A 13,000-nucleotide genomic window follows, 5' to 3' on the forward strand; every position below is an offset into this window, starting at 1 on the left:
AACATATAATAAGTCATTGCTTCACAGCAGGGGCTTTCAGTTGTTACTGCTGCAGTATTTCTATGCTTGTTGGGAGAACTTTGGACAATGGCGCAAGCCTGTGGTAGATGCGCTTTCTTTTTCGCCAGGAGGAGCAAAGTTGCAGCTCTGAGTTCCTCAGCAGCTGTTCGACTTTGGAGAAGGCCATCAAGTAACCTATCTGTGCTGCAAGCAGTGCACACACCACTGACCCCGCCTGGTGCGCGATTCGAGTCTACGACGCCCACCTCAGAAGTTGCCACGATCCATGAGCAAAGGTACTAACATTATTTGCAATGCTTTCGTTCGTACTTTTTAAAACTACTTTTATTTTTTAGCATTTAAAAAAATTACCAATATTATTGGTATAATTATCATCTCAGGAAAATCGGTGGGGGGGGCACGGCTGTTTTTTTGTGCGATTTCACGCCACTTAACAATATGGCCGCCGAAAGTCTCGATTGGGCTTCAATGGCAAGAAAATTTGAATTTTCAAATCGTCAGAACACGAGTAGGCCATGGTTTCCCCTGGATATTGGAGACTAGTCAGCCCGGACAGCCCGGGGAACACGCTGATCATCTGCGTCTTGTTTCAAGCTTTCCGCTCGTACCTCACATGACTGCCTTTCCTTCAAGAAACATTTGTTCTGTGTCGTGCGACTTTGGCTTCGTTCTGGAATACTCCTTGTGTCGTCGCTGACAAACTCGGCTCCGAGAAGCCCTTCCCGATTTTTTCCCAGCTTAGATCGATTTTTTCCCAGGTAGAGGACTATCCTCTGGTTGTCTTCCCCAAGTGTCATTAGAATACGCGCGTCAACTTCTAAATACGCGCGACGAGTCAGGAGCCTGTTTTCTCTTGATTTGGAAGACAAAATGGTGTGGCCCTTTAGTTGCTGTTGAGTGTAGAAGGCTGCTTCCTGCTGTAAATTGCTTAGTCGGCATGTGGGATATTATAGAAGAAGACAGCAGCCGGCCAAGTGAGCTTGAAATTGTGATATCTACCCTATTGTGCGTTGAACGATTACGAAATGTCTAACTTTAATGTTGTACACGCGAGCACGCCAAGCAGAGGCTGACAATCACTGGCGAGATCAATCTGCAGACTGCCAGGAGTACTTCGAGCAAGTTTGAAGCGGAAAGACAGCTAACTGGGCAGGCCAGGACGCCTTTCCACCCTCTTTCTCTCTCAAATTGCCGAAAAGTCGAGTATCTCGCTCGAGCGCTTTCAAAACATTTCTCTTGGTTTCGCGTCCCAAATCGTGGAACCACGCAAGGATCGACATGAGTTTCTTGCAAAAACGCAAACTCATCGCGTATTTGTACTATTCGCACAATGTCACATAAATCGCACCGAACGACGCCATATTGATAAGTGCCTGCACGTGAACAGCCGTGGGGGGGGGGGGGGGCATACGGTAATGACGCCGTGTAAAGTGTGTTTTACACCTATACCCGTTCATGCCGCTGAACAAGCGTGACTCCAGGGTCCTACTCATGTACTGTTGAACGGGTAATTTTAGCGACGTAAAAACCCTAGCGAATTTAGCGATCGACTCATTTTCGCTAAAGTTTCAAGTCGCTAATCCGTTGCGACATTGGTAATGCACTGGTGATCCGTGAGTAAAATCGCTGCAAATCGCTAAAATAAAACGTCGCTAAGGGGCCGTCCGTAAATATCGATGTTTTTTTAGAAACGATATTGGTGCGTCTGGGGGGGGGGGGGGGGGGGAGGGGGTTTGAGCCATGTGCGTCTTTTCGAGCATCAGAAAATATCGATGTAAATATCTGAAGTTTCGCCGATCCCTGCACGCGGACGTCTAAATGGCTATACAAGAAATGTGAAACCAGCTTCCGTTTGCGGAGCTAAAACTCGCGACACAAGAACAAAATCAAAAATTGGAAGCTGTACGCCCATGCCGCGCGAATTTCAAGAGCAAAAGAATGAGCTATTGATTGTGGAAATCGGCCGAACGATGCCTGCAGGAGACCTTTTTCAAGACGTAGAGGCAGTGCGAACAAACACGGACGAACTCCACAAGAGTTTCCAGTCTTCACTGTCTGAACAAGGATTTAAAAAAAATATTGATTCCATGATCTAGATATGTGCGTCTTCTGGGGGGAGGGGGGGGGGGGTCAAGGGAGAGAAGCACCAATATCGTCTCTAAAAAAACATCGATATTTACGGACGGCCCCTAACCGGTTGACAATGGAAAAACGCTAAAATTAATAGTCGCTAAAATTACCCGTTCTACAGTACATCAATTTCAACTGCCGAATGTTTATATCCAGGATCCGTGTGCTCTCTTGTGAGTAACACTACTTGTTGGTTCTGGATATATGCCCAGTTTCTTCGCGCTGCGTGTAGTAGGCTTATACATGCCGCCAGGTTCTCAACAACAAAAACCTGAAGATATGCGACTACCCTACGTGTTTTGGTCCCAGCCTCCACTCCTCGCCATACACACGATCAGAGCGCAAAAAGGTTTAGAAACTTTAGATATAAAGTCATCTTTATTGAATCAATATTTTAAAATACGACACAATGATTACTTGTCGGAAAGGCGCAATAAATAGAATAGAAAACCAATGAAAATATTTAATAAAAAAAAGAAGCTTTGTTATTCACTAGAATGAGCTCATAGGATGAATGTAAGAGTGCTCTAACTGCGAGGTACCTGGCAAGCTTTGCACCAAGGTAGATAACTTTGACACCAACCAGAAAGAGTGCTCAACTAAGCTGAGGGGAAGGGGAGCGTATTGCTCAATGCTCCGGACAGCTAGCTGTTTCGAACTTGTTAGGTCTCATCAGCGGAGCTCAGAGTTACTGGCCGGCCGTTTATCGTTAAATTTATATTGCTGCGTTTTGCATCTCACCATTGTGTATGCTGTGTATAGAGTTCGAGAATTTCACATGTATGCGGACGAGACATTGGAGACATTGTCGGAGGTGTTTGAGAACTTGCCCGAGGAGCCAGGTGTGAATGTTCCCGACGGATATGATGTACAATGTGGGGTAAGTCTGATGACGTACGGGCTTTTTGGGGGGGGGGGGGGGGGGGAGGCTTTGTGGATTTTCCCTGTCAGCAGTTGCATGTTTGGGCTACTGGTGTGCATGTGCACCAGAAGCTGCATTGGAGAAGCGCCGATGCTCATTTTAAAACCATTTCCTGTTTTAGTGAGCATAGGTATGGATTGTATCGATTGCCAGGGTGCAAAGTCTGTGTAAAATTATGTTGTACCAAGTTTTTGATTCTTGGGCAGCGGTACTTTACCTAACAGGTCTAATATCATTGTGTACTGTGTGCTGTGTGCTGTGTGTACATGTGCATTCTCTTCTCAATGCAGGGTGGCGTGCTGACAATTGAATTGGGTAGGTTGATGTTCTGTCATTGCTACCACAGCTAAACATCCACTTGCAGTACTGATAATAAGGCCGCATTTACACGACAATGCCCGGCCAGTTTTCCGTTTTCAATCCCGTATTTCTTCAAAGGCGCCATTCCGTTTTCGTGCGTCTACATGGACGCGAAGAATCCGCGAGAGTGTGTCATGTGAGCAGTGTTGTCGTGTGAACACCGATCACAATCAAGCTCGAAGGGCCAGCGCGGGAACTATCACACTAGCAAACCGTGGGCCCCCTGACGTCGTACCCTTAGGTCTTGACCAGGGAGAAGCACAATACCATGGAGTGGTACAGCTAGTTGCGCTCGGTGAATTCCGACCCAAAGAGCAAAACTGGTGCCCTGTGGCAGTTCTGATTACATCACTGTATGTGTACATGTGTACTGCCAGCCGTATTCCTACTTCTGCCAGGGCGTCAAGGGCTGTGCAACTTGAGGGCCGGAAATACTGTAAAAGCAGAAATTTTCGGTGGTGTTTTACTTTTGGTAACTTCGGTGCTGACAATTTTTTAACTGAAAATAAAACGCACCGAGAATTTCGGTACAACCTGTACTGTACGAGGTGAATAGCAATTTCTGGACATGAAAATAAAATAGAGCCCCACTGGCTGTGTGTTTTACATTTTTCATATCTTTTTGTATCTATTGTATGGCCTAATCCTTCATCTTTTCAAATATGTGACAATTGCTCATGCTGTGATCCCAGAGACTTTATAGCAGGATGTTTTCGACAGGCCATTTTTTGGCCTAAATTTCAGTGTATGGAATTCTGGACATGAAAGTAAAATAGCATCAATAGGCATCCTATACTGCACCATTTTTGTTATTTTTTCTATTGGTGGACTGCAGTTGGCCTCTTCACACTTCCAGCCAACAGGTTCAAGACTATACAGCGTCTGAAGTGGAGTGCACATGGGGAAGCCAACGACTCGTCCATTACTTCTTATTTTACTCAAAATTCAAAATTATCATGCGACATAGTACCACAAAACTCGTTGAAATGCCTCACAAGAAAAGGCTATCAACAAGGCACCGACACGAGGAGAAACTACAACAGCCCAGCTGTCAACTACGGCAAGAAAAAACTTCATCAACCTGACTGACTTGACTCTACACGCGACGAAAAATTATTTTACTCGAAATGTCCAGAAATGTACAATGTCCAGAAATAGAAATTCACCTCGTATACTTGTAGTACTAGCACAATTACCTGGAAAACGGGTTTTACCGGAAATTTCCCTCTACCGAACCGCCGATTTTGGAGAATACCGAAAATATTACACCACCGAAAATTTCTGCTTTTACAGTATGTACTTTGGGTCTGATTTCACCAACCGCAACTGTACAATATCGTATTGTACTACTTCCTGGTCTTGACACCAGTAACAAGTTGGTATCTTAGAACCTTTTGATGGCATATCTTAGCTGCAAGATTGCAGAATCCATGAGATAAGGAAGGATGCACAGCAAATGAGACATACGAGGATCCAGAAACAAGTACAGTATGCTCCACAACTAACACTGAATTCCAGTGAGCAAACATGAAGCAAAATAACTGAGTGCAAAAGAAGAAACAGAACAAATAGAAAGGAATAAAATTATTAATAATACACCTTGTTACCTTGTAGCGCTTATTTGCAATGACGAGACTGTGATTGGGATGTTGTGTTCTGACCTCAAAATAAAAACTACAAGGAGCATCAGATAGCGCATGGCAGCTGACACAGCAACGACATAGCTCGATTACGGTGTACGTTTCGTCCCCGCTGGACTCATCAGGCAATCTTCTTCCTGGATGTCTTCAAACAGAGCTTGACTCGGGAAAATGAAGTTCAAGGCTTCGCTGCAGCTCTACTTATGGTTGATTCATATACAGGGAATACATAGCAGTACTGCCACAGTGGTGACAACAAACAAAACAAGGGTTATAGCCAAGAACTAGCCATTGCCACAATGAAGGAGTTCCACAAATCACGGATCAAAGTAGCGGGTCAAGATGCGTCTAACTTTCTTTCCTTCTGCATTGTTGCTCTCCCTCGGAGGCTCCTTCAATGGTTGGTAGTGTTGATCATACTGCAATGCACACTGCACTTGCTCTTCTCTGACACTCTCACCGTTGATCTCACAATAGTTGTGCAAGACAAAGCAGGCATAGATGACGAACGGCAAGTCTTCCATGTTGATATCCATTGCTCACCGAAACATGCCAAACCGTGCCTTGAAGCGGTCGAAAGTGTGATTGCCTTCGATACTTGACGGACTTCGATGCTCACTGAAGCTCTTGATATACCGAAGGCGTTGGCAGTTTTTCCCCCGGCGGCCTTCATCGATCACATGGTACGAGGTCATTTGCTATTTTTGGACACTCAAATTAAATAGCACCCCATTATGTTGGTTTGTAAGATAAATTAAATTTCTTTCTTGCTTTTCTACTGGCACACTTATGCTTTACCACCACCACACACACCTGAAGGCATAGAGTTGAAGCATGCGGCCACAACTTGACCTGATCGAAGGTGTCTTTTTCTACTGCTTTTTCAATGCGAGCAATTATTGGACAACTAAATTAAATAGCATCTAGCAGCAGTCTGCAATGGTGTGAACAAGTAAAACTTGCACAGGACATGAAAATGGGGTAAGGCTATGCCTATGAGACCGGCTGATATGAGTTCTAATGACAGGCCGTTCATAGCAAGCTTTTCAAGGCTTTTCAATGTGACACACAATTTAAAGGGTCACTCAAGGGTTTTCATGGACGTCATATTCAAGAACAGAGGAGAGCACTCCAGTGTGGCCCATCTCCTTCTCATATTTCGCAAAGAGTGGAGGGCTAGCGCCGTAACTAGCCGCTGCGTCCTTCTTGGCTAGGAAGTGTTCACTGGTGCCAGGTGAGTGGAACGCTCGCACTGCTAAAAGAGATTTCTCCTGACCAGAACCCCTCCACAAACGCACCGGTTGAGAAGGCGAGGAGACTCTTCCAGGCGGATTCGAGCTGGAAGACGTAGTCCCTGGAGTTGATGGAAGGGATACAACATCCCCCATGTCGACATTCTCTCCGTTATGCGACGTAGAGTCAACGGAATCCTCAATCATGTATTATTTAATCGAAAATTTCAAAATTACTCATTACATTACCTAAGAATAATAAAGAAAACGCCCAGAAAGAAACGGCCTTCACCGCTAAAAATTGGCACGAAGAAACTTGAGGACCACACGAAGACACTCTTGTCAAAGATTTGTCCACCAAGGAAAGGACAACGACTCAGGAGGACTCTACTTCCATATTTAACTGATTTGTCCAAAAATTGCGACATGTCCAAAAATTGCGAATCACCTCGTATAAGAGCACAGCAACTAATACTTTACTTGCATCTCCACGGCAATGGAAGTCTGCATATTGGTATCTTGCTTCACGATGTAGGGACGCAGCTTGTTGCACAATTTGTCAAAATTGGTCTTGTTCATACTAAGGTTTTCCTTGTATTCAATGTCAGGTGAAACTCCAGTCCTGATGTTATCCCACCGGCCAGCTTTTACAGTACACAGTAGTTGTGGAGGAACTCTGTATATGCATGTACTATGGTGTACATGTCATTCATTGTACTTGTACTCAGTAGATGCGGTACTACTACTGACTAAGTACTGTATGCCATTCGCTTTGACATTCATGTCCATGTACATGTGCATACCATGGCATGCAAGACATGCACAGATCCACATGGAAAATGTGCGATAAGACTTTCGAATAGAGGGGGGAGGGGAGGTAGGGGGGTAAAGTCTATTCGAAATGCGTTACATTTGCTGCAAAAGTACGAACTTATGAGATGCTCCCTAAAAGAGAGAGAGAGAGAGAGAGAGAGAGAAAGAGAGGGAGGGGGGACCTTACTATTGCATTGGCACACTGGCACTCACCAGTTTGTATGCTAAAAAGTTTACTTTCTGCCCGTTATCTCATCATCCTCCAGACTCTGCAAACACGTACGTCCTAAACAAGCAAGCACCTAATCAGCAAATCTGGATTTCGTCTCCTTTCACGTGAGTGTGTGGTGCATGAGCTTTGTGTGTGTGTTTCTTACTTCAAGTAGTATACAATGTCTTGCTGGGAACCATGTATGATTGCTTATTGTTTTTCATGCGACAACTGTGATGAGCTACGATTGCGACACACGATTCACAATCTTTATGGTTTCTGTGGCATCTGAATGGCGTGTATAGTGCTTGCACGCGTACCCAGCGTAGAAACCTGTGCTCCAGTGATGGGTGTCATGTGTCGCATGTCGCAAAAGAAATTTCGTCAGCTTCTACGTCAGTGGTCTTAAAGGGGAAGTTAAGGCAAAAATCAAAATTTCACCAGTTGTAGTCTTCGGGGTGCTGAGTCGAATGGTCGTGGTCCGAGGAAGCTGAGACGCTCCCTTCCTACTTGAATCCCAATCGAACTCGCGCGCTTCCACCGAAACTGGGTGACTGCGCCTTACTAGATGGGGATTTGTATGCAAAATGTCACTAAAAGCGCCATTTTGTTCTTATAAAAGCACAGATGACCGCGATTGGCCCATATGTTGTAGTCTTTTGGCCGCTGAGTCGACTGGTTTTGGTCCGAAAAGGCTGCGATGCAGCGTTCGGCCCTTATTCCCAATCGAACATGCTTGAACAAGCGGTCACGTGCTCCTGCGTCACCAGTCACCTGGTCACCGTGCCTGCAGGGTACAACTTACTAGCCTGTTTGACCTTTTTTGGGTGCAGTCCTGTCACTCGAGTTGAACCTTGATGTGAAAGTTGTCGCCTGCTGGCGCTGTGACCAGGTGACTTGGGCACGCAGGAGCACGTGACCGCTTGTTCAACCATGTTCGATTGGAAATATAGGAGGAACGCTGCATCGCAGCTTTCTCGGACCAAAACCAATCGACTCAGCGTCCAAAAGACTACAACATATGGGCCAATCGCGGTCATCCGTGCTTTTATAAGAACGAAATGGCGCTTTTAGTGACATTTTGCATACAAATCCCTATCTAGTAGGGCGCAGTCACCCAGTTTCGGTGGAAGTGCGCGAGTTCGATTGGGATTCAAGTAGGAAGGGAGTGTCTCAGCTTCCTCGGACCACGACCATTCGACTCAGAGGCATTTTCCTATCTCAAGTGTTCCCAAGAGTACATTACCCCCCCCCCCCCCCCTAAGAGTGTGCAACTCAACTATGGGTGCTGCCCCGACAGAATTTCAAGTTGACGTCATTTTTATGATGCAATGCGCACTGTACACGGATTATCAGACGAATCCAGAACCTGTGGTGGACCAAAACCCATCTGGTCCTTTTCATATTATTGCAAAGAAAACGCGTTGACACCCGTACACATGCTGTAAATCACTGGTGAAAGGAGCATTGCATCATAAATAATGACGTTAACTTGAAATTCTGTCGGGACAGCAGGGTATGTGGGGTTGCACACTGTTGGGGGGGTATGTACTCTTGGTGTTGCACGTCGCATCACAGAAAGTGATTTTGAGAATAAAGAAATGGGCAACTTTTCAGGTGCAATTTTTGATTTTTGCATCGTTTTCGTACATGTAGTGCAGTTTTGATTTCCGCATCACTGTATGTTTAATGGCCTAACCTTATTGTGATGTTTTCCTGCTGATGCTGCTGCATGCATTTCTGGAACCCTGTACCTGCAGCGGCCCAAAGCGATTCAACTTATTCAGAAACAACCGCTGGCTGACGGACAAGCAAGAATCACTGTTTGACCTTCTCTCCGCGGAGATGTCGACATACTTTAAAGCTGAGATCAACGTCAAGACCCGAGTGAACGAAACAAACAGAACGAAATGGAAGTAGAATAAAAAAATATATGAATCCTGCTGTACAGCAAGTGTTATGCTTGTGTTTGGTTGTTGAAGCTCCCTTTTGCCTGGAAAAGTATGTGGCGGCGTTCTGCTTCTCTTGCCAATGACGGCATGAAGCGTTGAATATGGGGGGGGGGGGGGGGGGGTTACATTAATGAGTATCGCAACAATGGGGGCTGCTTGCATGGCCGCGGCGTGACTGTTCTCACACTGCAGAATGACGATAGTAGCACGCAGAAAATAATGAAGATGTCTAGATGTCTAGTGCGGCTGCGGTGCAATGTGCGGCAGTTGAAACAGTCTGCATCTACGTGTATACAGAGACATACTGTTACACCCGGTCATGTCCTGCATGTTGACTGGCAAGATCCTAGAACAAGCAAGACAGACGTGCCAGCAGCAGGTGGTGCAGAGAACACACACACACGTGCACACACACACAGCTGGCATGGTATTGAGTGAGGTCTGGGCAGAGAGGAACCAGCCTCCCAAGGTTTGCAAATAAGAAACTAATGTAAGAAACGGCGCAAGAGCGGTCCAGAATATTGCGGTCGTTGGCAGCGATGCGTATCGCATCCAGCACAATGTACTAAGTGGAAGTTTTCATGGGCATGAGTGGATATGACGAAATTAGAGCAGCGGTGACATGACCAGCACACCAGCGTAAAAACAAAACAAAAATAAACACATGAAACTACTACGAGTGAAACTACTACGAGAGCCTATAGAGCATACGTTCAAACACGGTTTTCCAGTGAGAGAAAGGACATGGCGAGGCGGTGGTGCAGTGCGGCGGCGGCGGTGCAGCACACGGGTGATCACTCTGCCGTCATCAGGCGGTCACCTTCGGCCGGGTCAGTTTGCCTGAGTGGCGCGGTGTTTGCTACACGCGTGACGGACAGTGAAGAGCTGGGTGAGGATGACGACGGCAGCGTGGTTCCCATCAGATTGCGCGCTGCACTGGACGCAGAGTTTATCGTCTGCAGCATGAACACAATCATGCAGAGTCAGTGGGATGGAGAGCAAGCACAAGGAGAAACAATGAAAAGGACATTCTGAAATCTGAATACGTCAGGAGAGAACAGGGAGCGAGTGCCACTAGCTTACAGTAATCTGATGAATATGAATATGAGGCATGACAGCACACACTGTTACCCAATCTGATGAATATGAATATGAGGCATGACAGTACACACTGTTACCCAATCTGATGAATATGAATAGGAGGCATGACAGCACACACTGTTACGGTGTTACCCATAGTGCACTGTGCACTGTGCAGTGTCAGCTGGCAAACATGCAAGGATGAACAGACTCAGTGCACACACTACAGTATAGTATATGACCGGCCTACAGATCCAATCATGTCAAGCAACCAGTACGCACACGTACACCCTGGTACTTCAAGTACTTCAGTACATACATCAACTTTACAAAAGACGAGACGAAAAGCAAAAGCAAAAAAATAAAAGCAAGACAAGTGAACCGTTTCACCCTACCTCATCACGTATAGCGTAATACTCGTCGTCGGTGAGCTGTCCCCGTCTGTCCAATAAACTACACACAGAGAATCAGGTAGCATGCACATTGCAGACACACATATGCACATGTACACATACACACACACATGCACACACACACACACACACACACACTACCTAATAGTCATTATGATTCTGGTCAGCATGGTTCTAAATACTTCAAGTCCACGTACATACATGTAGTCTCACACCAGTCCGGCAAATGAAGTATTAATTTAAAAGTTTAAAACTGAAATCAGCCCGCCCCAGAAAACATGGAAATGATGAAAGAGATAGTCTTGGCGCATTATCGTCATACCTTCTTGGCAGTGGTGCACATAACGTGTACTTCAAATTCTCCCATGCACTGCCTTGGTGATACGGGTTTTTCGTGGATTGCCGAGCATTAGATCCATACGTCACCTTGATCTGTAGTAATGGCCAAGAAAACCAGAACAGAACCGGCAGAAGCCATGGCGGAACGGCATGGAAAGCCAAGAACACCCAAGACTCGGATGTTGAGCCAACAGTATTATCAAGAGTACATAACGTGGTTATGTACTCTTGGTATTATGAAAAGAGAGCCTTCCAAGTTGGAAGGTTGTTGGTTTGCTCTTCGTAGATGTGTTGGAGCTCCAAAAGGTGTCAGGTCGTCGAATATCTCAATATGCCTGTCAGTTGTGTGCCTTGTTGTCGCACTATCTGAGTGTACTAGTACTGTAAACTGCCTAATATTCGCGACGGATCAATGTTCGCTATTTTCGCGAGAAGAGCGTAACGCGAATACTTACCAGCGTGAAATCTAACTTCAACAGTGGGTGTATGTAAGTGGCCGCAATGCTTCGCGAACCTTTGCCATCGCAAATTCGCTGGTTCCAAGAAATCGCGAAAAATTTAGTGATGCGAATATTGGGCGGTTTACAGTATCTCGTTACCTAGGTGTACTGTTAGCCATAACTCCTAACTTATATCAAGAGTACATAACCCCCCAGAGTGTGCAACGCTGATCCAGCTATGCATAGGGTCTTGGTCGAGCGGAATCGGATCTTCTGATGTCATGCGTACACTCCACACCAGCGCAAGGCCGGTCTCGAGGCAGGGCACCATTGTTTTTGATCCGAGAGTACCCGCGACTCCCCGGGTTCCCCTCAGATGTGTACGGTATTATGACGCAAAGATCCGATTACGCTCGACCAAGACCCTATGCAGAGCTGGATCAGGCGTTGCACACTCTGGGGGGTTATGTACTCTTGCTTATATAGGTCCGTTCTCTTTACATAACACCCAAGACTCGTGACAATTTAGAACATTGTAGAGCCAGCGGTTCCCGCCATCTGGCTGGCCTGGCAATGGTCGTGTAAAAATGACCGGAAGCACACGTTCCTCCACAATCCTGCTAAGACACCCGTGAAGAAAGTCACTACTACTCACCTCCTCATTGGTAGTTTTGGCATTACCGACCAGCATCGTATGATAGCCACACATTCCGATCACCGACCACATAGCAAAGAATGCTATGATGACGATGACAAGAGTGGAGGCACAGACACAGTCAAGGAAGCAAATGCAGCAGAGATGATGATAATGATGAGGATGACACGTGTACTTGTAGATGTAGGTGATTCCCCTGAGTCCGAACGCATGCATTTCGTGCTGAGTCTCCTAATGCATGCATGTCAGCTCTGTAAATGCTGTGTATTGAGTTTGAAACAAGGCTGGCACAAATAACAACCTATTATAGACAGGAAGAAGAAAAAACAGTGGACACATTTCGGACATGTGTGCTTTATTGTCACAATGACTCTGTCAAAGGAGTAATCACGCCATGCCTTAAAAATGCAAACACAGCACGCTCGTGTCCCATGAGGATATGTCAGAGGCGCCTTGCGAGACACAGCTGAGAAGCTGTCATATTCCTTTGACACTGAAACACACGCACGAACGCGTGCACACACACACACACAAATACAGTCCGTAAATGCAAGCACATGCATCATTCACTAGCATAGCATTTGCACCTGGAAAGAGAGAGAGAGAGAGAGATAGAGAGAGAGAGAGAAAGAGAGAGATAGAGAGAGAGGTTTGTAGTTAGCCAGTACAGTACTATGTAAGTAGGAACTTGCTGCCAAGGCAGTAGATCTAGTATGCACCAGCATAAGCCGAGTGCCCCCAGCTTGGTGTCATGTACTTCCATCTAGCTGTTCAGATTCCTTCAAACATACA

At 45.9% G+C, this 13,000-nt stretch overlaps 2 protein-coding genes across 2 annotated transcripts in view; one reads left to right on the top strand and one right to left on the bottom strand.

The window, feature by feature from the left end:
- The window catches only part of LOC135830969 (uncharacterized), a 9,281-nt gene extending 4 nt beyond the window's left edge, over positions 1-9,277 (top strand). Inside the window, exons 1-5 of the mRNA XM_065343213.1 lie at positions 1-296; positions 2,914-3,031; positions 3,364-3,388; positions 7,385-7,454; positions 9,090-9,277. The exon at positions 1-296 is cut by the window's left edge and continues 4 nt beyond it. Of these exons, the coding sequence (XP_065199285.1) occupies positions 88-296; positions 2,914-3,031; positions 3,364-3,388; positions 7,385-7,454; positions 9,090-9,249 (582 nt within the window). The 5' untranslated portion in view covers positions 1-87 and the 3' untranslated portion in view covers positions 9,250-9,277. The remainder of the gene's footprint in view (positions 297-2,913; positions 3,032-3,363; positions 3,389-7,384; positions 7,455-9,089) is intronic.
- The window catches only part of LOC135830968 (palmitoyltransferase ZDHHC9-like), a 9,175-nt gene continuing 5,322 nt past the window's right edge, over positions 9,148-13,000 (bottom strand). The window contains exons 6-10 of the mRNA XM_065343212.1: positions 12,650-12,701; positions 12,209-12,311; positions 11,097-11,206; positions 10,757-10,814; positions 9,148-10,237 (exon numbers count right to left, since the gene is read on the bottom strand). Coding sequence (XP_065199284.1) covers positions 10,076-10,237; positions 10,757-10,814; positions 11,097-11,206; positions 12,209-12,311; positions 12,650-12,701 — 485 coding nt within the window. The 3' untranslated portion in view covers positions 9,148-10,075. The remainder of the gene's footprint in view (positions 10,238-10,756; positions 10,815-11,096; positions 11,207-12,208; positions 12,312-12,649; positions 12,702-13,000) is intronic.

Source organism: Sycon ciliatum, chromosome 1 (genome assembly GCF_964019385.1).
Source record: "Sycon ciliatum chromosome 1, ocSycCili1.1, whole genome shotgun sequence".
NCBI lineage: Eukaryota > Metazoa > Porifera > Calcarea > Leucosolenida > Sycettidae > Sycon > Sycon ciliatum.